This window comes from Acyrthosiphon pisum, chromosome A1 (genome assembly GCF_005508785.2).
Source record: "Acyrthosiphon pisum isolate AL4f chromosome A1, pea_aphid_22Mar2018_4r6ur, whole genome shotgun sequence".
Classification (NCBI taxonomy): domain Eukaryota; kingdom Metazoa; phylum Arthropoda; class Insecta; order Hemiptera; family Aphididae; genus Acyrthosiphon; species Acyrthosiphon pisum.
In genome coordinates this window covers 24,858,650-24,882,324 of record NC_042494.1, presented here as the reverse complement: position 1 = coordinate 24,882,324, position 23,675 = coordinate 24,858,650, and the positions used below count along the sequence as shown (strand labels likewise).

Below are 23,675 nucleotides of genomic sequence, written 5' to 3'. Positions count from 1 at the left end.
TAAGTATGCTAGCGTTGTATAAACAAATTAACTTTTTTTTAACTTAATAAAAAGTTAACAAAAATTGTGTATTAACTTTTAACTTAACTGAGTTAACCTATAGTTAAATTAACTTTTAACTTTTAACTTTTTGTTATTGGTGTATATTAACTTAACTGAGTTAAAAAAAATCATTAACTTGCCCAGCCTTGCATATTTATGCACTCAAAAATTCAAAAATATGCAAATAAAATCTTTTGTTGTAATGTTGTGTAATAATACAAGTTACAACTAAACATCTTAAAAAAATTACAAGTAATCAGTATATTCCCCATACAAATGTGTACAGTCAACTCGCGATATAACGAATATCGATATAACGAAAATCTTGATATAACGAATAAAACTACCGGTCCCTTGAAAATATTGCGGTATAATATAATTTCGATGTAACGAACTTTCGATTTAACAAATTTTTTTCTCGGTCCCTTGAAATTCGTTATATCGCGAGTTGACTGTATTTAAATGCAAAATTAATGGAAAATGTAATATTAAATTTGCAATGAATATAAAAAACAAAAATTTAACCATAGAATCTACATAAAACGTCAACATTTTGAATCAAAATATTTCTAGGTAAATTGTAGAAGAATATGCATTTGCATAAAAATTCTGTCAGAAACGTCGTCATGTACAAATATATCAAACTTTTAGTAAAATTTTAAATAATTTATTTAGTAATTATAAAATATGCACATTTTATGTAATTATCCAGAAATTTGAAATTATTATGCATTTGATACAAGTATGTAAAAATATGCAAAAAATAAAAATTAATATCAGAATCAACGTATTACGAAACGTCAAGGTATTTAATCAGAATTGTTATAAATCAAATTGAAAGGGGGCATTTCCAACCCCCTATCCTACCGCTAATGCTATATTTTCACTTTATTTTACACTGTATTTAGCTAATTTTTGTAGTTTTTGTGCTTTTGTCATATTCAGGCATGTAAAATGAATAAGTAAACCAAATTTTAAAATTTGGATTTTTTTTAATTTATCAATGTCATTGAAACTTTACTGCTCTGCTGTACAGTAGGTTACAAGTGGGTCATTGTATAATGGATTGTATTAGACTTGAATTCAATGATATAATATCATTGTATAAGAAAAACGATTCTGAGCGAAGACGGGTTGTCAGTCTGGATATTTTATATTGTTATTATTTATTTTATCATTTATAAGTTGAATAAATATTATAATAATATAATTTTTTAATAATTTCTATGGTGATAAACAAAGCATTAGAAATAAAAATCCCGTTTTTAACGTTTTTTCGTAATTTTTCGGTGGTTTTTCCCGTGGCATTAAATAGGTACCTACCTAACTATTGATAAAATCAAAAAATAACCTCTCTAAAATCTTGATCCAATTTGCTTAAATATAAAGTACTATATATGTTGAAATCGAAACTCTCCTTCAGGTAGAAATTTTGTATACAGGATATAAAAAAAAAAAAAAAGAATAAAAAATAAACACCATTGTAAAACCACTAGCTTCCTCGATCCGCTCAGAATCGAAAAATGAATAATATTAACCAATTGTTTTTAAATTTTACTAATTAAATACTGTGTGCAACAGAAGAAATTATTATAAGAAAGTATTGCTATTTTAATTACTTATACCTATGAAAAATATAATATAACAATATTGAACATAATATTATGTATTTAATATAAAAATGAAATTTATCATTTAATATCATATAGTTTGACGATTACAAATTATTATAATTAATAAACAAAACAACAATAAATATGCATATGTTTATAAAACTAACTCTTTACATTATTATCAACCCAACAATTTTATTGCATAAATGTTAATTAAAAAGTATTTTAATTCAACCTTTTGCTTTGTTACCTACTAAAAGAGTGAAGAAAAATACTTAATTAGTAATATTACATACCTACTATACATAACTCTAAAGACGAATACATTTTGTATATTATGTATTCCTCTAGTTGTTGTACTTAAACCTGTAAAATAAACATATCCTTGAATCTTTCAGTTCTCAAATCAATAAATAACTGTAGTAGTCAAAATTTTTATAAAAAATGTCTATATTATGAAAAATGTATAAAATAATCTAGTAATTTTATGAACAAAAATATTATATCAAATCAAGTAACCATATAAAATACAAATATAAAACAGTTTAAAAAATCATATCTAAACTAAATATAGGTAAATAAAATCATAATAAAAAGTAACTAATTGTAATGGTTATATACGTATAGTAGTATAGTGGTCAATAAACAATAATCAATGTAAGACATTTAAAATAGAACAATTCAATTAAATTAACACAAAATCAAAAAAACTCAACCATAATAGATTTTAAATATAATTAACACAAAACAATAAAAATTATAAATAAATCTAAGTCTTTTGGTTACGTAAGATAGTACTTATTAGAAAAAAATGTTTTTCAAATTATAAAATTATGCTGGTAATAAATATTATTCTAGTGTTTAAAGTACCAAATTATTAAGTTAAAAACAATATTGTGAATACTAACAATTGAATACAACATGCATCTATATAAAAATATTAAAAATTAAGATAGTAAACAATTATATATAAATTATAGATAAAAATAAAAACAATTATGTTAAAATAAATCAGGTAGGCATCAGTCACAAATAAGACTAAAAAGTGCATATGTAATATGAAATTTCAATTGAACAATAATAAGACATTAGTTAAAGTTTCTAGGAATTCTATGGACTCTATATTTTAATGTTTCGGCAAACATCAACGATTGGACAATTTGTTGTTTCATGAATGTTTGATTACCGATTATTAATAAGGTGCATTCCAAGTATTTATTAATAGACATTCCAAGTAGACTCTGGGCGACTAAAGAACGAATCTTGCCAAGTTTTTCTAGCAATTGATTTAGCAGTTTCTCCATGACAAGGACTATGTCTTGTTGAAGTTGATCACCAACCACACAATTCTTGTTCGGTATGGGATAATGCAATATGTCGCGCATGTATGACATGAATTCACACAGTTCATTTGGAGTCACTTCCAAATCCAAAGCCTGTAATCAAAAGTAATTTATATGTATTAGTTTTTTTTTACCCAAAAGGCATATAATGTGTATTCAAAATATTACCAATAATAAGTTGTTTAACTTTTGTGACCGATCCCTCAAAGCTTTTGTTGATAAGCATATCTTTTTTTGTGCACCTTTTGTGATGGTATTTTTGTTAACTTTAGCTATGAAATCTTCAATATTGTCCTCGTCAATGAATTCAATTTCGAGATAACTGAGGCTATTGAAGAACCATTGGTATTTATGTAGTTTCAAGTAGTGAAGCCACTTAGCAACCGCTCCATCCATTTCTTGATTAAGAATTGTCAGGTCGTTTAGTGACTGTGGGTCTCCCAAAGTAGCCGTGTTGGTTTTTGCAATCATTTCCAGATGGTTGTAGCCAAAACATTCCACTAAAAAACAAATTGTACATCATAGTTAAATATTGTTGTGTGCAGCTTGGTCAATGATTAATTCTTACTTCTAAAGTGTGGTTGACCTGGAGCTGATATTAAATTTGTCGGTTGCAGAATGTTTGGCCAAACAGGGGTATTCAGCTGTTGAGCAGGCCGAATATTAAATTGTTGAAAAGGATCAATTTGTGGTGGTCTAAAATAATTTGGCCAAAAGTTTCCTGTCGAGGTTTCTGATGGCATGTGGCGTTGACTGTTGTTCAGTTGATTTACTTGGAGAATTAGATGTTTCAAATTCCTAAAAATGAATAAAATAGTGTTAATAGTTGAAAAAATGTAACGAAAAAATCAAAGTTTAAACTCACTCGTGAATGATGGTTAAGTTTGGTGATTTTTCAATCAAATGACATATTTTCACTGCTATCTCAATGTTGGTACCATTTTCAATTGTTTCGTTTAGCATAAGTCTTAAATTGTACATATACTCCTCTTTGGCCATTATGTTGTTATTTTTTACCAACATCAATGCTTCATGAAGTTTTACAAATGATTTTGATGTTGGATTATTTAACCATTTAGTAATTTTACTTGGATCATTAGAATGTAGTTCTCTTTTTTTCATCTCTCTGTACAACATTATGTATAGATCAGGATAGTTAAATGACAGATGATCGAGAGATTCACTCAGACGTTCTTGTCGCTCTTTGAATGATTTACACTGCATTAATGCTTCTGCTAGTTGTTTCATTTCATCCACTATAAAAATAAAAACAACATTAAGAATTAAGAAAATCATTGAAAATATTTTTTTAATGAAAGTAATATTATAAGTACTATAAAGTACTAATGTAGGCACCTAAATATATCAATTATTCAAGACATACAATAATGAAATTGTATATTTTCGTATTTATTAAATTACCTACATTTCCCGAGAGGATGTCAGCACAATATTTGTTTTATGTCTCAGTCCCACATAAATTAATACATTCACAAAAAATTGTTAATTTATATTTTATGATTTTTGAGAAATCTTAGAGTAAATTAAACCTATTACAAAAATTAAAGAAAATAATAATTTTGATGATTTGACAAATCTGTATTATTTTTTATTATTTGACTTTATATTAGACTATTAAAAATAAAACTGTATATTTAAATGAATACCTTTAAAAAAATTTTTGAGACTACACTTACACAAATTCAACCCTCAAAAATATTATTTCCCATAATTTTTACAATGGGTAATTTTACCGTAAGATTACTCAAAAACATAAATAAAAATTTTTAATTAATTTTGTCTATGTTGCGTGTGGGCCAGAGAAAGAAATCATTCAGTGAGCTGACATACCTACCTTTAAAATCATAATACCAATCTAATTTTAATTCAGTGGAAAATTATATTCGAATTAATTTTCTTAAGTATTTTGAACCGAAAAATTCATACATTGATACATTTTCATTTAATTTTTAATGTGTATAAAATTACTATTTTTTCAAAAAAGATTTAAAATATTTATATGCTTTATTATTTAATAGATACCAGTTGGAAGTATGTTCAGCAAGGAAATAAATTAGGTATGACGTGAAAATTATTTTATATGTATAAATGTATAATATTATGTAACATATATCTACAAACATTTTCAAAACATAAATAGGTATATAAAATAATATAATAAAGCTTTAAATTAAAATTTTCGGTGGCGGTAAGCCCGGTACTTACATTATTATATGGATTATAAAATAATAAAATATCAACACTTACTGTTTAAAATATATTCAGCTAATATATCGGTATCACGACAATTGGTAGTTATAGGTAGTAAAAAATGTGTCGGTCAATTGAATGCAAAAGACGTACGAATCGTAACTTGTAAGATGTCTGGACAAGCGCGGTCGTTTCACTGCGACGTCAGAACACGGTTTGGCGGTTGATCGCTTGATCTTCTGGTCCACAGGTTGTCTGTGTCCAATACTCCCTCTCAAAAAAACGCTTTTGAGCATACAATAGGTAGGTAGGTAGCAGTTACTGTACACCTGCGTCCCTTTTTACATTACTATATAGTATAATGTATTTACATACAAACAGTGGATTCGGTGTTTTTTGTATCTGAGTTATTGATGATTTTATTTCAATATAAATGATTTTATATTTTTGTGTATCAGTGTACCTATGTCTATGTGCCTGTATAATATTATATTATTATGTAGGAATGTACCTATACGATTTAAAAAATAATAAATATACCTACGCCATTATAATAGGTATTATAATATGCTTTACAAATGTTTTTGAAGTATTAAATATTAATGTGCAACTAGTAACTACGCTTAAACCCTACAATAGATTACATGAAAAATTTTTTTTTTCTCTTTATATCCTGTATCCAAAATTTCTTCCAGAAGGAGTGTTTTGATTTCAACATAATATAGTACCTTATCTTTTAGCAAATTGGATCAAGATGGTACTTTAGAGAGGTCATTTTTCGATTTTCCATAGTTATATTTTCAATAGTTATTTAATGCCACGGGAAAAATCACCTAAAAATTACGAAAATACGCTAAAAATGGGCTTTTAATTTCTAACGTTTTGTCTATCACCATAGAAACGAATAAAAAATTATAATATTTTAATATTATGATTTTAATATTACATGATAAAATAAATACCTAATAACAAAATATAAAGTATACAGACTGACAAACCGTCTCCCCTCAGAATCGTTTTTCTTATACAATGATATTATATCATTGAATTCAAATCTAATACAACCATGATACAATGACCCACTTGTAATCTACTGTACAGCAGAGCGACATCCACTTACCTGCTTTTTTATATTTAGGCATTATTGGTGGATTTTTATTCCGGGGATTTTTGTTTGTTGCGTAAATATTCCCGTTATATGTTTTAGTTCTGTCTGATTTTTTTTTCTTTTGAAACCCTTAAGCCCGTGGTCACATAATTCTAGAATCTAGATTCGACCCTACGTAACGGCCAATACAATACCTGCCTACACATCATTGTATAATCAATACATTCATTCAAAATTCGAACGATTGATTCAGAATCTAAAAATATTTTTGGTTTTAAACGATAAGAAAAGTATGAGTTTTAAAATACAAATTAAAATCGTATAGGTATTAGGTACACATTTTTTATGAAATACCTTTTGCTAAATCGTAATTTGTTATCGGACCATGGCATGGCGAATTTTATTGATTATTATATACACAGACATATTATAAGACATAGGTAACAATAAAGTTAAAGGACACTATTTTAGTGGTATTCTAAAAAGATTAAACACCATATACCTATATTTATTTCCAAGCAATTGTGACTTTTGATAAAAAATAAAAAAAGGTTTTTCGTAGAACATAGTCTTGCAGTAGGATAAGGTTGACCCTTGGCTAGCTGTCGCGACGGCGAAGGTCTTTGTTGTTCCTATCAGTTCACCTGCAGTCGGCTGTCTGTTGTCACCCGTATGGTGATTGGAGACTGCAGCTGCAGAGAGTAGAGTTTACATCAGCTATTATTAATAAAATGGTATGTCGTTATCTAATGATTGTAAATATAAAAACCTTAAAAAAAAATACGGTTTTCGTCAATTGTGACGATTTTTTTTTAGACTATCTACCTGAAATATATACATATTTTATGCTTATGGATATATCACAAATTAATAAGGAGTTATGGTGTACCAGGAAAATATCTATTACAACGAAAATATTCACTAGGTATTCAAAATTCATATATTATATTATAAGCTATAATATTTTTAGATATTTTATATTCATTATATAATATACAAAATGCGTTAATGGTAAAAGTTGGGATGGTAGGAAAAAAAGTCTCAGGGAAAAAAGGTCTTGGGGCTAAAAAGTCTGTATTCTAAAGATAATATCTAATAATTATGTAATCATATAATACTAAATGCAAAACAGATAAAACAAAAATAATAGCTAATAATTATAAAATTATAAAAACAAATATCTCATTGAATCTTAGTTAGGTATTAATATTATTAAAAAAACATCTTATACATTTCTATACCATTAAGTTAGATGACAGAATAAAAAAAAAATATAAAAACAACCACGGATATTTATATGTTCACCTAAAATATTTTTTGCAGCTTTAATCACAGCCATTTCAAAATCAATTTTCAAAAACGTTGGGTCGGGGTATAAATCTCGATATTAACAAATGTTCAGTATTATAGAAAACATACTTTCGTAAGACGATCTTGTTTTATTCTGCATTAAAGTTAATAAAGACGAAACACTATTCAATTCTATTCGTATGATGTACAGTGTACGCTGTAGAAATGGTTTTGGAGCTAATTTGAAATTGCCATCTATAAGAACCAAGTATCAGCGTTGACTATATATGGGAATTGTAATTTGTTATCTGTACCAAAAACTAAAATTCTTTCTTCTGCGTCAGTACTATTATCGTGCAACAACAAATTTTCATTTTGAAACAAAGCCCATTCACCTTAATTAATAAAAATATATTTTATTTATTTAAAAATGTTATAAAAATATATAGGTACACCTATATCTAATGTAAATGGTGTATCAAGTCTTCAACCGATAACAAAAATTTATATTTATTTTAAAAATGAAGATATAAGGGTGAAATAAAGTAAAATATATTCTTAAAATAGGTAAGTTTTACTAATCAGTCAAGCATTGATACATGTGTCGCTAACTTGCGATTAACCGATGCCGAAGTGCCAAACTATAGGAATCAGTTCGTAATAGGATGAAGACTTTTTAAAAACCCTGTATATTTATTTAAATCTATATGGTATAACTCACCTTCAACTTTAAAGGTTTTCAAATCATTACAGTTGCCGTCGTTTGGATGATTTTCACTCATTTGATTTCTTAAAGAACGTTTTATTGAATTTTCATATACTATATTATAGCACCTCTTTTGGCTGATTTATGACTGTTTTAGAAAAAGATTGACCTGGTAATTTTGAAGTTATTTTTGCTTGTTTTTTCATGTTGCATTTAATTCTTTCCTCGATCACTAAATTTTCATTGGGCAAATGACTATGGTCGCGATTTAATTTCGATCATACATTGGGATCAATTAAATCTAAACTGGTAGTGAAATTTGCAAAACATTTCATTAACGATGCTTTAGAACACTTCCACACTATGTGGTTCTCGCATGTATTTTTTTTTTTGTGTATAAAAAACCTTCATATGCAATTTTAATGTTGCCTTTGTTAGATGTTAAAATTCCCATTTTTGAATAGTTAAAGCTTTCGTTAACGCTTGACGTACCTACTCTTACTACGACTGTCACACCTACTGCACTATACTATATATTATACCAATCTACTAAATAATCACCCGAATGGCGTTAAGCTCAATGTCACAATGTGATACAATTAATAGCAATAAGATAATATTTTATTATATTATATACAGTCAACTCGCGATATAACGAATTTCAAGGGACCGAGAAAAAAATTCGTTAAATCGAAAGTTCGTTACATCGAAATTATATTATACCGCGATATTTTCAAGGGACCGGTAGTTTTATTCGTTATATCAAGATTTTCGTTATATCGATATTCGTTATATCGCGAGTTGACTGTATATGTATAATCTATTGCCGATACCATGGTATGCATTGGTAAAAACCAAAATTTATCGGTTTTTTTTGTCTAGCCTTATTCTATACTGTATAGGTACAATTTACATATATAACTAGTTTATAATAGTAAACTTATTCCTAATTTTATTTACAGGTTTTCACGCCAAACTAACGTATATTAGAAAATAGTATGTGAATAATTTTACTAACGTATCTTTCACACAAAACTAATATATTATACAGAGTGGTTATATTATAAGTTTTATTTTAAATGTTCCAAATTGTTTATTTCATTAGTTCTATGAACTTTTATTCCGTTCCCCAAAAGTTGGTCTAACTAAATTATAAAAAAAATACCAATATTCAAATAATTAATATTCTTTTTGGTTTATATTAGGTATGTTTTCTATTTTAGTCACGTAAAATAAAAATAAAAATTGATAATAGGTATACCGTGTGATTCATATTTCATTTAACGTAAAGGTACGTTTTCCCAGCTGCAGCTTCTAGTGACACTACCGGTCCGGACATCGGTCGGCGCCGTGCTGTTCCACTGTTTGACGCTGCAGGGAAACCACGCCTTAACTCTTAAGAGACTTATTATTTCAAAAATTATTGTTTTTGAAAATATTTTTTTTACAAACTTTCAAAATAATCTAATAAACACTAATTTGCAACATGGATTTCAACATAATCAAGTTAATTATAGATACAATTTCGTGGACTTTAACTCAGGAACCCTGCACACACAAATTGTTGAGAGTATGTGGGGTTGGGCGGTTGGCCAAATGGGGCAACAAAAAACGTAAAGGGAAAGACAGACTTTTTTGGCTTGTACATCGGTGGAATTTGGTAGGCGGAAAAAAAGCCCACGGAAAAAAAGCCCAAAAAAATAAATACACCGAGGAAAAAACCCCAAAAATAGAAATAAAAATGTGAACACATGTATACTCTACTCCTAATTAGTAATTACTAGGGTGCAGATTTGTATATATTAAAATTTCAAAAATATGTACATATATATGTATTTAATTTATACCATTTCTAATTACCACGTATCTATACTCTATAGGCTATAACAAAATATAATAATATATTATATATTATAATGAAAATGATCATTATAAATATGAACACAATATGATATATTAAATATACATACATACATACTACTATAACAGTTAATAATCATAAATAATAATAACTAGTAAAATATAATATACTTAACTATTAATCATATATTATAACTACCTATTGAAAAATTTAAATGTACCTATAATAGTAAATAAATAAATATTAGTATGTATAAATATAATATAAATAATCATTACAGTATTACAGTTGAAAATTGACTGACCTGCTGTGACTATTATTATTATTATTTTTATTCTATGACTATTGACTATATTATTATCTATGTTATTATGCATTTATGCACCTACTACTATTGTATTATGCTTTTTCGAGCTATTATTGTTGTAATTTTACAGTCGAAAATTTACTGACGTTTATGATTATTATCTGCCATCTAAATATATTAAATTACCTCCGGTTTTGTAATTTTTGTATACATTTTAGTATGTATATACCTAAGACTGATGTTTTTTGACTTATAACTTATAACACAATAAAATATGACGTATACATAATATTGCATGTATTCATATTTTTATTTTTATTTTTATTTGATTTACAATCTATATTTTATACAATTAAAAATTAATAATTAATTTCATTATAATATATAATATATTAATATATTATTATATTTTGTTATAGATATATGGTAATTACTAATTAGGTCATTAGGAGTAGAGTATACACGTGTTCACATTTCTATTTCTATTTCTGGGCTTTTTTTCCGCGATTCGTGGAATTTATATGGCTATCAAGACTAAATAATAGTGAAACGATTTTAAAAGATCTAGCAGAATTTTGAGAATCAAAGATGACCTAAATATTTTTATTCATTTTTTAACATTATATTATTATTTTATATTTATACGATGTACTTATTAAAGAATTCCAAACAAAATGTTAAATATATAGGTATAAGATATAATAATATTTTATAAATTTTAAATTTGACTGATGAAAATTATATTGTTAATATTATATCTACCTATTTTTTTTTATAATATTTGAAAATGTATATATTTTATTAATGTAAATTAATAATTGTACTGACATTTTATGTTTTATAAATATAATTAAATATTTTTAATAAAAAAAAGGTGGGCAAGTGAGTGTCGATCTGCTGTACGGTAGGTTACAACGTGGATCACTGTAATAATGGTTATTCGTTTCCTATGTGTAAGATTACAAAATCCTATAGAACAATAATCGGTATAAAAAACCAAAATAAAAAAAACATTATTATAATATAATCAACATTTTTGAGATATATCTTTTTCCTTTATTCTATTACTGTTACTAAAAATTAATTTAATATAGGTAATGAATTAATGAATTTCAAACTAAAAAAAAACTTCTAACTTAAATTACTATTTTCACTAAACTAATTTCCATCGAACCTAGTTAGAAATTTGGTACATTTCAGAAACTTACTTATATACTAACTTAGTTACTTTTTATATTAAAGTAACTTAACTTTAACTAGTTGAAAAAAGTAACTAACTAGCCCAGCTTTGAAATTGGATTAAATAAATATATAATTAATTGTATAATATTTGAGTGTTTAATTATAATAATTAATTTATATATAATTTTTATGATATTGATAACATAGCATATATATTGTATATTATATTTTTACTATCATAATAAATTACAAAACTACACAATAAGAGCCAAGTGTCAGACCTTGCCATCTTGCATCAAGTGTCAGACGCTGCCACCTTGTACCGCATGCCGAACTCTGACTTCATGTACCACATGTCGGGCAATACGACCTGGCCCATGTCGAAATTCCTCAGAGGCTTAATCACACACCTCCACTGTAAAAAAAGGCAATGAATTTAATTGTTTACAGAATCGTTATTCTGTTTAATTGCATTAAATATAGAATAACGATTCTGTAAATAATTTATTCGAGTCTTTGTTTTTTTTTACGGCGGCGGCGGCGTGTGGTTAAGCCTCCGAGGAATTTCCACTTGAGAGGTTGTATTGTGGTACACGAGGTGAGCGTTCGACATGCGGTACAAGGTGGCAGTGTCTGGCACTTGGTGCAAGGTGGTAAAGTCCGGCACGTGGTACATGACGGTGATGTTCGGCAGGTTGTACATATTGGTAAAGTCCGACACGTAGTACATGGCGGTGAAGTCCGGCGTGTGCAGGTACATGGTGGCAAAGTCCGGAGTTTCTTGCACGGTGGCAGCGTAGTCCGGCAAGTCGTGCATGATGGTGATGTCCGACAGGGCGGACACGGAGAAATTGTGCGCCGAGGTGGACATTCATGTGTTGGACAGTTGGCTGACGGCGATGGACGGTATCCGGCTTCCTTTGGACAGCTGATGTGGGGCGGACGGTATCCGTTTTCCTGCGGAACGTCGTGGTACGGTGGACGGCGCCCGGTTACCTGCGAACCGACGACGTACGGATAGGGGCGTTCGGGTACCTGCGTACAGTCGCAGACCGGTGATGGCGGTGATGATTGAAATTTCGAATCGGCGGCCGTATACTCCATTCCTCTCAAATGTTGCGATACAGGGTTGGACTTCTCCCGTGGATCCGGGGGGACGTGACTCAAAACCACGAGCCCACCCAACGATTCCGAAAAGATCCAGAAACATAGAAATAATATTATTGTAACCGAATACATCTCAACTCAAAAATAAGACTTAAGTCAAAACGAACAGGTAAGATGGTCGGAAAATAATGTTTAATAATTATTAATTACACATAATAATGTTTATTATGTGTTTTCAATATTTTTAAAGCATGTTGACAACCGTTGCCGACGTAAATGTTTAAGCCATATTTTTTTTATATGATATAGGCATTATCATTTATCCGTGACAATTATTGTTATAGATACACTTAAAAGATTTAAAAAATGTTTTTTTTTGTTAATAATATATTACACTAGCTGTGCGCCTGTACTATACTCAGCTTCGAACGGAACAAAATGAACAATTACATAATACGGTGTGGTGTAATTTGTATTGAGTGTACCTCAGATCACAGGCTATAGTCGCCATGTCGTTGTGCCACGATTTGTGCATAAATCCAATCGAGATGACCAATCTAACTGGTCGCCTGCGCTTAGAGTGTTTCGGTTAAATTGCATTAACTTCACGAGAGTAAATCGGTTTAATTCAGAAAGCAATTTTTAAAAAGGGGCTTATTCTGGCCTCAGATCAAAATTAAAAACGTTGTGGCCTAAAGAGAAAATCCCAGAGAAAAGTATTACTTCGTGTTTCAAGTACGACAATTCATAGACGCAAATGGGGGGGGGACTTTAGAGGTTAAGCCCCCCAAAAACGTCCATAGCCCTCCCAAACATTTCCTACATTTTGTTTTAAGCTTATTCAATATTATTAAAGCAAGGCCCTATTAGCCCTATTAGCCCCCCCAAATCTCAAACGCTATTTGCGCCTATGTACGACATTGATATTATTGTGTAAGCCACACTATAATAAGAGGTATTCCGAAATAAAAAAAAAACAAAAAATGCTTCACAAGTTTTATTAAATATATTGATATACTAATAACTTTGATTGGTGGCAGTCCAGTAGTTTCGATTATAAGCGGTTGCGAACCAAATTAAGTTACATAATATATATATTTAGATTTTAACAAGGCCTCGGTGCTCGGAATTGAATGCTCAAAAGATGTGTTAAACAGTGCTTGAATTGGGAAAAATTAAGTAGAGGAGATCAATCTAACGATTTAAAAACTGCGTTCCGAGGGCGCAATTATTCAACACAAACCATACAAAAAATAGTAGGTGTACGCAAAAAAATAAAAATAGTAGGGGAGCTCCGTCCCCCTGCGCACCCCCCCCCCCAATTCGAGCACAAATATGCATTTAGTTATGCACTAAGTAAAGCAAATAATATGTGCATTTACAAAACAAACTATGTGAACTAATTATTTAATGTGCAGACTAATCAGTAAATAGTAATGTTAATATCGTAATCAATATTTTTTTGACTCCGGATTTCTTCTAAACGACTCATTATTTTGACTACATATTAAACCATTAGGTAAACTTAAATAAAAAATTATTGTTGTGATGTCCTTTTAAGTACCTAATATATTTGTGAATAATGATATAAAACTATTAAAACTGTAGGTACATAGCTTCGGTATACATTAAGGAGGGGGGGGGGGTAATCTAAAACTTGGTAGGACTACTGCCTACGTAATTATAATAAAACAATGAAACGACAACTTTTAGCAGGTACCTATACAATACGAATAATTAAGGTTTAAGTTATGTTAATGATGGACTATAATTAAGAATTATTTTTTGTAAGATATTGTCTGTGAAAATCCATTGTCAAGCTGCATAATACTCGTATATTTTATCAATAAAGGTTTACGGAATTAAGAAAAATTAAATGACAAAATATTTTCTCAAGTTATAATATTTACTGCATTATGTTTATATTATTTAGCATTATTTAATAATTTGACACGTCATTACGATAAATTAGGTTCATCTCCAGAACAAGCCTCTTCAAAATTAAAACCAAGTTATTATCATCGACTTAAAACGATATGCACAGTCACTGATTTAGTTATTTAGGATTTTAACTAAGTGACACCGTTTAGAAATAATTAGAACTTTTATATTTTTTCTAATACCCATGTAAATATATTATGTATATTATTTGACTAATGGTTAGCACATTATCTTTTTTAGTCCTGTATACAGTATACGCAGTGGTGTATTGGAGGGTATAGGCGGGTATACGCCATAAATCCCTATTTTTGGATTTATGCGTATACCTTTAAAAAAATTATTCTTTTATGGGTTTACGCACGCTTCCAATTTATCATCAGACAATTTAGTCATATTAATACCAAACAAAATTTTTTCAACAATTTTTATATATAGCCATATAGGTATATTCAACTATTTTTAGGTGCGTATACCCATAAATGTATTTACCAATACATCACTAAGTATACGTCTGTACTTACTACTAGGTACATACCTACCTAATATCCCTATAGGCTATATAAGTAAAAATATTAACAATTGCTTTAGTTTCAATGCCAATATCATTTTCACATGATACCTACTAAATCATCCTGTACATATAAATATATAATAGTATAATACAGGTAAATAGATGATATGATATTTAGTATTTACCTATATTGCAGCTTTTTAAGTAATTTATTTTACTAATAGTAAATCAATGTATTGAATTAAATTTTGTTTAAAACATGGCTGTAAAATTTCATTGCATGTATAAAATATAATAATAGGTATTATAGGTATACCTAAGTAAAAGTTATAAGTCACCAAGAATAATAATTTTGAATTATAACGAAATAATGAATATCGTTAATCTTAGTTTATCTTTCGCATAGATATTCTTTCGTAAGTTATTGTAGCTAGGTATGCCATCCTTGAACATTTAATTTTATTATCAAAAGTGTATTGCACTTGGTCCCACCACTACATCTCATAATCTATTAAAACAATTATCTGACGTTCACAATTGAGTGTAATATAAATCACTCTGTTTTATTTTTAATTTTAAAAAAGGTGGATAAGTGGATGTCGCTCTGCTGTACCTACAGTAGGTTACAAGTGGGTCACTGTATAATGGATGATATTAAATTTGAATTCAATGATATAATATCACTGTATAAGAAAAACGATTTTGAGCGGAGACGGTATGTCAGTATAGGTATTAGACATATATTATAGGTATACTTATCTATGGTATTAAAAAAAAAATTGACCTATAATAGGTACCATGAACTAAGATTAGTTATGATAGGTACCTATAATAAATTCCAAATTAATCATATCACAATATCCAAAAGGTACTTAAAACGCGTTATACATCAACAACAAACTATGGTACTATCATAAATATATAATAGTATATACTATATTACTATATTAGTATACTTTAGAAGTTTCAAGTACCCACGAATAATATTATACAATCACAACAAAATAACTAGTTATTCTATGTTTTTAATATATAATTTCGTCCAAATTTGAACTTAAAATGACTGTAACAATAAATTGTGCTTATGTATTTTTTTAGATTTTTTGGTAACAGAATTAACTACTCACGTCAAATCTTGTATTAAATTTTCAATCCTTAGATATAAAAGTTGAACATTTTATAAATTTTTAACAACAAAAAAATTATTCAATTTTAAATTTGATAAATTTTGTCAAAACTCGATCTTTAAATACTTATAAAAAAAATTGTGACTATGTATTATTAATTTTTTTCAACTGCTATTGTAATAATATATCAGGAGCCTATTGTAATGTTTACACTTTTTGGCCCAACAGATAAAACTTTATTGATATTCATAGAAAAAAAATAAAAAAATTGAAATATGAAATTATCCATAAACAGCTCAAAGCAATTGTCAAAATATTTTGAAAAATTTATCGTATATAGAAAATGTTAATAAAAACATTCAGTGAAATTTGCAAATACCTATCTACAGTCATTCGTTTTTAGGGTTCCGCACTGTAAAACGGGACCCTATTACTAACGCTGTCCGTCCGTCCGTCTGTCACCAGGCTGTATCTCGTGAACCATGAAAGTTAGAAAGTTGAAATTTTCACAGATTATGTATTTCTATTGCCGCTATAACAACAAATACTAAAAATCTTAGAATATACAATATAAGCAGTGTTGCCGACATATTTATAGCTGATTATGGTAGGTACGGAACCCTTCGTGCGCGAGTCCGACTAGCACTTGGCCGGTTTTTTAATTACAACAAAATAAGGAAGTCGTTACATGAGAAATCGAGTGAATATCAAATGTTGTAAAACTACGAATTTCAAGCACTCATAAAAATGTAATTATTTGACTTGCTTGTAGAAATTTTTTTTTTGATAAAAGTATACAATATTATGTGGAATCTTGTAATACATTTTCAAATCTTAAATTTAAAAAGAAAAATTTTTCATGAATTGCTAACTCAAAATAAATTGCAAATTGTCGTCATTTTTACGTATTTTGTCAATATTTGAACTTTAGATGCTTATAAAAAAATTGTGACTATGGATTTTTAATTTATTGCATCTGCCTTTGAAACAACATAATAAGAACCTTCTATTCAATTTTCAAACTTTTTTAATCAACAAATAACATTTTATTGATATTTATAGAAAAAAAATTTAAAAAAATAGAAACTGAAAATGTCCATAAACAGCTCAAAATATTTGGAAAATGTTATGGTGTATAAAAAATGCTAATATAAACATTCAGTCATAATTTCATGTACCTACGGTCATTTGTTTGAGGTGAGAAGCACCATTAGATAACCAAAATTTTGACAAATTTTGATTTTGAAATTAATTAATATAATTTTGTCATGTAAAGAAAATGGGAATATAAAAATTCAGTCAACATTTTCATGTTAAGAAAATCCAAGCACTTTTCTACTGTCCTAAAAGGTGACGATAGACACAAAAAAAAAATAAAAACACACATCATGGTAAAATCAATACATTCATCGTTCCACTCAGAATCTAAAAGTTTATTTTTCAATATTTTATTATTACAATGGTAATGATTAAGGTTGGGTTTACGATGCACTTTACTCGTTTTAAAACATACGCACCTATATTGAATTTGTTGACGATTTAAAATTTAAAACTTTGCATTTGTTTTTATATGAATTTTATAATAAATATATGATCTAAAGTCTAAACCTATAGGTATAGAATAAAAAATAGTTAATTTTCATTTTAAATAAGTAGGTAGTCCAAATGATAAGTTCTGACTGTAAAACTTTTATACGATCATTCAAAAGTTCAAAATGTATATTTAATATTAACATTTAAAATAATTTAGTATTTTAGTGCACTATTTAGAATTGTTATGACATTTTAAAATTTTTTTAGAACATTAAAATCATCAATGTTTTATATTAATAATCAACACAGAAAAATCCAAGGGGGGGGCAACTGCCCCTACTTTCTCCCTCTTGAACAGTCCCCCCATACAATCTAAATCCTGTATATTTTAGTCTCCCCATAACGAACAAATCAGTTAAAACTGACCGATTCTGCTATAAGGATGTTTTACTGTATATATATAGGTAAATAGTGTAGGTATTATGTTTCCAAGCATTATTTACAAAATATACTTTCATATTGATAATATCAGTTAGGGCCCGTTTTACAATCATATTTTAAACCTGGGTTACGCTTGAACCACTGATTTTACCGGCTGAATCCAGTGGTTTAACCGGAGTTCAACTATTGTAATACGGGACCTTAGTAATAATTAGGACTAGGATTTTAATAACATATGAATTGTTTTTAATAAGAATTGATCAGTAATAAAATTATTGTGTAAGTTATAAGTGATAACAATTTTTTAATGCTTATAATTTATATAGAACCTAAGAAATAAGAATATTTTAATATCTCATTTTATACTTAAATTTAAATTATAATATTTAATCACTACTTGAGTTAACATGATTGAATATTATGAGCTGCAAATCTGCAATAATTACAAAAAAATATATTAGCTGATGTATTATAAGTTATATGTTCTAAATAGATTAATTGGTGTATTAAAAATTATAAGCCCACCATGTATATTAAATAATTCATAAACAGTTTCAATTACCATAATATTATTTTGATGTTATGAAATTGTTTAAATGTGGTGCATTTCTTTCAAATATTTCACCAAATCCTCCAACTAATAAAAAATTGGTTTTATTTGTTAAGGAGACCACATCAATGTATTTCCTTTTCTCAAATCATGAAACAAAAAAAAAGTTATTTGTAAAGTATTTTATTTTTATGGTATTTGTTGGTGGAAATTATATGCATTTCACCTATTAGTTATTTTTATTGATACAATTAAGGCAATAGGTGGTAAATGTGTATAACCTGAACCATCCTTGTGTTTATTACTTAAATATTGGGGAATGATTATTTAATTAATATTGAACAATTATGAATAATCTATATTTTTTTTTTATAAAAATAATGCATTTTAATAACATTTGTTGTAGTAACATTAAGATTTTTTTTTTTATTGTTTAAAAATCAAAATGTTTTTATTATATACCGGTTTGAACAACAAGCGTTTAAATCTACTTTTAAGTATATACTTAAAATAATAAAATTTAGTTAAAAGGTCTTAGATTTCAGGAATAACAATTTAATTTAATGTTATAAATAAATTTAATTTAATACAGAAATTATGAAGTTTAAAGGTACATATATTAAGACAAACTCAATGAATGACTAACTAACACTTATCATAAATTATATAATATTAATTTTAAACACAAAACTAAAATGGCATGTAATCTCCAAGTTTTTATAAAATATTCAAATACCAAAATAAATGTATTTAAAAAAAGGTTTAGTCTACAAATAAATGAGCTCAACCCAAGTTTGTATAAATTATTTAAAACAATGTTGAAGGTGCTAAAACAATATTTACAATAAATATACAAAATATTGAGTTCATTATACTTGTCATTAAGAATTGGATTTAATCATAGTTAAAAGTTCCATTATCTTGATGCCTCTCGTACACATCTACATCAGCATCTTCTTCTTCATCAGCACCTCTTACTTCGCCATCTTCCACTCTGTCATCAAACTCCATTTGTTCGTCATCAGGTTGTAACAACTTCTCAATTTGACTTTCAACCATATTCCTTTTCTTCCCTAAGATATTGCTCAAATATGAACGCGTCTTGTCTAATTTTTTTTCAGTCTTTTCGTTGTGTATTTTAGGTAAGTAAAACACCGAAGGATCATATTCAGTTTTAATAAAATTCATTGTGCAATTTATTTGGCGTTCAAATATTTCAAAATTTCTTACCAATCCCATTTTAATCTCTATATTTTTTATGTCCCTTTGTTGCTGTTTCCTTTGCATAAATAATTCTCGCTTCCGTAGGACTAATGATTCTTTTTCTTTCAATGCTTCTTCATCTAATCTTCTTTCAATTTTAGCTTTTTTCTCTTCTTTATCTTTCAATTGAGTTTCTTCTTTCTTAAACTTTTGTAGAGTACCTAATAATGACCCAAACATACGTCGGTTTCGTTCTTTAGTCACTTGATCACCTTGTTGAGCAGCCAATACTTCAGTGCGAGATTTCATAATTTTAGATGACAACATGACTTGCGATTGAAGGGTTTTTTTGGGCGTAGGATCTTCGTCCATATCTTCATCATCTTCATATTTTTCCTTTATAGGTTTCTGGTGATCATCTGCAACAATTGTCCCTAAACGATCCTTAGCTGATATCCTGCCCGAATTATTTCCATTTTTAAAAATTTTTGATGATTCATTGGGGTTAACAAAAACCTTACGATTCTGATTATCATTTCTAAAGGAAGGATTATTATCTCGTAATCGCTTGACATCTTTCTTTAATGACTCTCTGAATTGTGGTTTTTGGTCACCACCTACCTGTGGTCGTTTGTTGAATTTACCATGGTTTAAATGATCATCAAACGTATCACGACCAGTAATTTTTTTTAACGTTTCATGTACATCATTCAACCCCTGTCGTTTCTTTACCAAGTGTTCTTGCAAACGATCCAGTAGAGTAGTCATGATAATATTGACAATATACTTCACAATACAAGTAAATAGGAATGCCTTTTTGAGAAGTACAAATATAATTGTGATAAATACTATATAGGTACCTTTTATATAGTTTTTAGAAATCAGTTAGAATGGCAGACAAATTGAATACATTTAAATCGAAATTAATAACTTTTAAATAAGCACAAGAATTAATATTCTTTAAAATATGCCGAAAAATGTATTATAATATGACTTCAGACTTAACCAAGACAAAACCAAAACAAACTAATGAAACTCTTTGAATAGTTGCTTGCCTGTTATCATGTTTGTCAAAGCGTGTGTTTATCTATTGTTGTCATACAAACTTGGAGGAATAACTCTCGAATGAGAGGATAATAATCAAAATGTCCCGGGTTTTTTTAAATTATGATTAATATTATTGTTTATAACGTTGATATTTTGTATTAAATGGTTTTATAGTTCATTAAAATAAAGTAAATATAGTTTATAAAATCACTGTAAACGAATAACATTTCTGAGCGAGAAGATTCCCTGACAGCCTATATTATATACAAAATATAATAATATACTTTATAAGTTTCAAGTACCCACAAATAATAATTTTAAAATACAAAAAAATAACTATAAAGGTTATTCTTCGTTAAAAAATCTAATTAAGCACAAATTTTAAATTAAAATGTCTATAAAAAAGAACTGTGTTTAGGTATAAGTATATTGAGTATACTTCCGTGTTATCTCGACTACTCGAATATTTGAATATTTCCAAGACTGCCTATTACATAAAACAATACAGACATTACAATGTCTGACAATACGTAATACAACACACAGACTTCCATAATATATTATGATAACCGTGTTATCTCGACTACCTTAATGGATCTTTAAATCTACTTTTCTCCGCGGAAAATTATTAACTAAATGTTTTTAGATTCTGAGTGGAACGATGAATGTATTGATTTTACAATGATGTGTGTTTTTTTTTTGTATTTTTTTTTTTTTATTAATTTTTAATTTTTTAATTTTTGTGTCTTTCATCATGGTTTGGGGTAGTAAAACTGCTTCGATTTTCTTCAATAGTATCTTGTTTGATGGGAAAGTGAATCTAGTTGGTGCATTCGGGAGGTCAAAATTTGAAATTTCCAATAGTTTTCAAAAGCGCCGTGAAAAACAAAATAAAAATTAAGGAAAAACGGGAATTTTTACGCAAATCTGTTTTCGAGAAAATCGATTTTGGTTTTTGGTGTAACTTTAAAACAAATGACCATAGATACATGAAATTTTCACTGGTTGTTTATATTTCCATTTTCTATACATACCTAATATTTTGATTTGTTTTGAACTGTTTAGGGACATTTTCAGTTTCCAATTTTATTAATTTTTTTTCTATGAATGTCAATAAAACTTTATTTGTTGAGTAAAAATACTTTAAAATGTAATACATGGCCCCTACTATATTGCTACAATGACATTTAAAAAATATTAAAAATCCTTAGTCACAGTTTTTTTTATTAGCATTTAAAGTTCAAAAATTGACAAAATATGTAAAAATCATGAAAATTAGCAAATTGTTTTGAGTTAAGAATTTGTAAAAATTTTTCTTTTTAAATCTAAGATTTGAAAATGTATTAGGTACAAGATTCCACAAAATATTGTCTACCTTTATCAAAAAAAAAAATTTCCACAAGAAAGTCAAATTAAATTTTTATGAGCGTTTTTATTGAAATTCATATTTTTACTGCATTTGATATTCGCTCGATTTCTGATGTGACGATTTTTGTGACAAGATTGTGACAAGATCGAATTTTGACAAAATTTATCAAATTTTAATTTGAATAATTATTTTGTAGTTAAAAATGTATAAAATGTTCAAATTTTGTATCTAAGAATTGAAAATTTAAAACAAGATTCAACGTAAGTAATTATTCTGTTACCAAAAAATCTAAAAAATACATTTACACAGTTTATTTTTATAGTCATTTTAAGTTCAAACTTGGACGAAATTACATATTAAAAACCTAGAATAACTATTTTAGTTATTTTGTTGTGATTGTATAATATTATTCGTGGGTATACTTTATACTTGAAACTTCTAAAGTATACCATTATATATCTATATGATAGTAGTGATAGTACCATAATTTGTTGTTGATGTATAACGCATTATAAGTACCTTATGGATATTGTGATATGATTAATTTGGAATTTATTATAGGTACCTATTATAGGTCAATTTTTTTTTAATACCATAGATAAGTATATAATACGTGTTATACCTAGACCGACATACCGTCTCAGCTCAGAATCCTTTTTCTTATACAATGATATTATATATCATTGAATTCAAATTTAATACCATCCATTATACAGTGACCAACTTGTAATCTACTGTACAGCAGAGCGACATCCACTTACCCACCTTTTTTATAATTATACATTATTTGTACTAGATTTTTTAGTATTTAATAGTCATTTAATTTTTGTTTTTAATTTTAAAATGTTAATTAAATGTTTAACACTTTAACCTTGTTTTGGTTACAGTATGAACTACTTATGAAAACCTTGCTAGTTGCTATACTTGTTCAATCCTTAGCTATAAAAATTTTACATTTTATACATTTTTAACTACCTATAAAATAATTTGCATGTTTTCGTGTTTGTGATGTTGATGAATTTTGTCAACATTTTAAATTCAAATTTATTAACGTGTCCTTAATTTTTTTAAATTTTAAATTTAACTAATAAAAACTTATGAGTTATGAGCACGAACTAACTTAGTTCGTAGTTATGAGTAACTAGAGTAACCTTGTATTTAAATTTCAAGTATTTTGACCCAG

The 23,675-nt window shown here is 27.8% G+C and overlaps 2 protein-coding genes across 2 annotated transcripts; both read right to left on the bottom strand.

Annotated features, from left to right (window-relative positions):
* Positions 1 to 2,356: 2,356 nt before the first annotated feature.
* LOC100571982 (protein Smaug homolog 2-like) lies at positions 2,357 to 4,291 on the bottom strand. Its single transcript, XM_029486837.1, has 4 exons — positions 3,864 to 4,291; positions 3,567 to 3,796; positions 3,167 to 3,498; positions 2,357 to 3,091 (listed from the first exon to the last, which is right to left on the bottom strand). The coding sequence occupies exons 1-4, from the start codon at positions 4,244 to 4,246 to the stop codon at positions 2,744 to 2,746; spliced, it is 1,293 nt and encodes a 430-aa protein (XP_029342697.1). The 5' UTR covers positions 4,247 to 4,291; the 3' UTR covers positions 2,357 to 2,743.
* Positions 4,292 to 19,269: 14,978 nt separating this feature from the next.
* Positions 19,270 to 21,117, bottom strand: LOC100161237 (pinin). Its single transcript, XM_001942591.4, has one exon. The coding sequence runs from the start codon at positions 20,842 to 20,844 to the stop codon at positions 19,768 to 19,770; it is 1,077 nt and encodes a 358-aa protein (XP_001942626.1). The 5' UTR covers positions 20,845 to 21,117; the 3' UTR covers positions 19,270 to 19,767.
* Positions 21,118 to 23,675: the final 2,558 nt, after the last annotated feature.

What these genes read in the sequence shown, in the direction of transcription:
- LOC100571982 (XM_029486837.1), bottom strand. Translation starts at nt 4,246, where the DNA reads ATGAAACAACTAGCAGAAGCATTAATGCAGTGTAAATCATTCAAAGAG. An exon ending in AGGTCAACCACACTTTAGAA is followed by an intron (nt 3,499 to 3,566) that starts GTAAGAATTAAT and finishes TTTGTTTTTTAG; the next exon opens with TGGAATGTTTTGGCTACAAC. An exon ending in AGTTAAACAACTTATTATTG is followed by an intron (nt 3,092 to 3,166) that starts GTAATATTTTGA and finishes TTTTGATTACAG; the next exon opens with GCTTTGGATTTGGAAGTGAC.
- LOC100161237 (XM_001942591.4), bottom strand. Translation starts at nt 20,844, where the DNA reads ATGACTACTCTACTGGATCGTTTGCAAGAACACTTGGTAAAGAAACGA.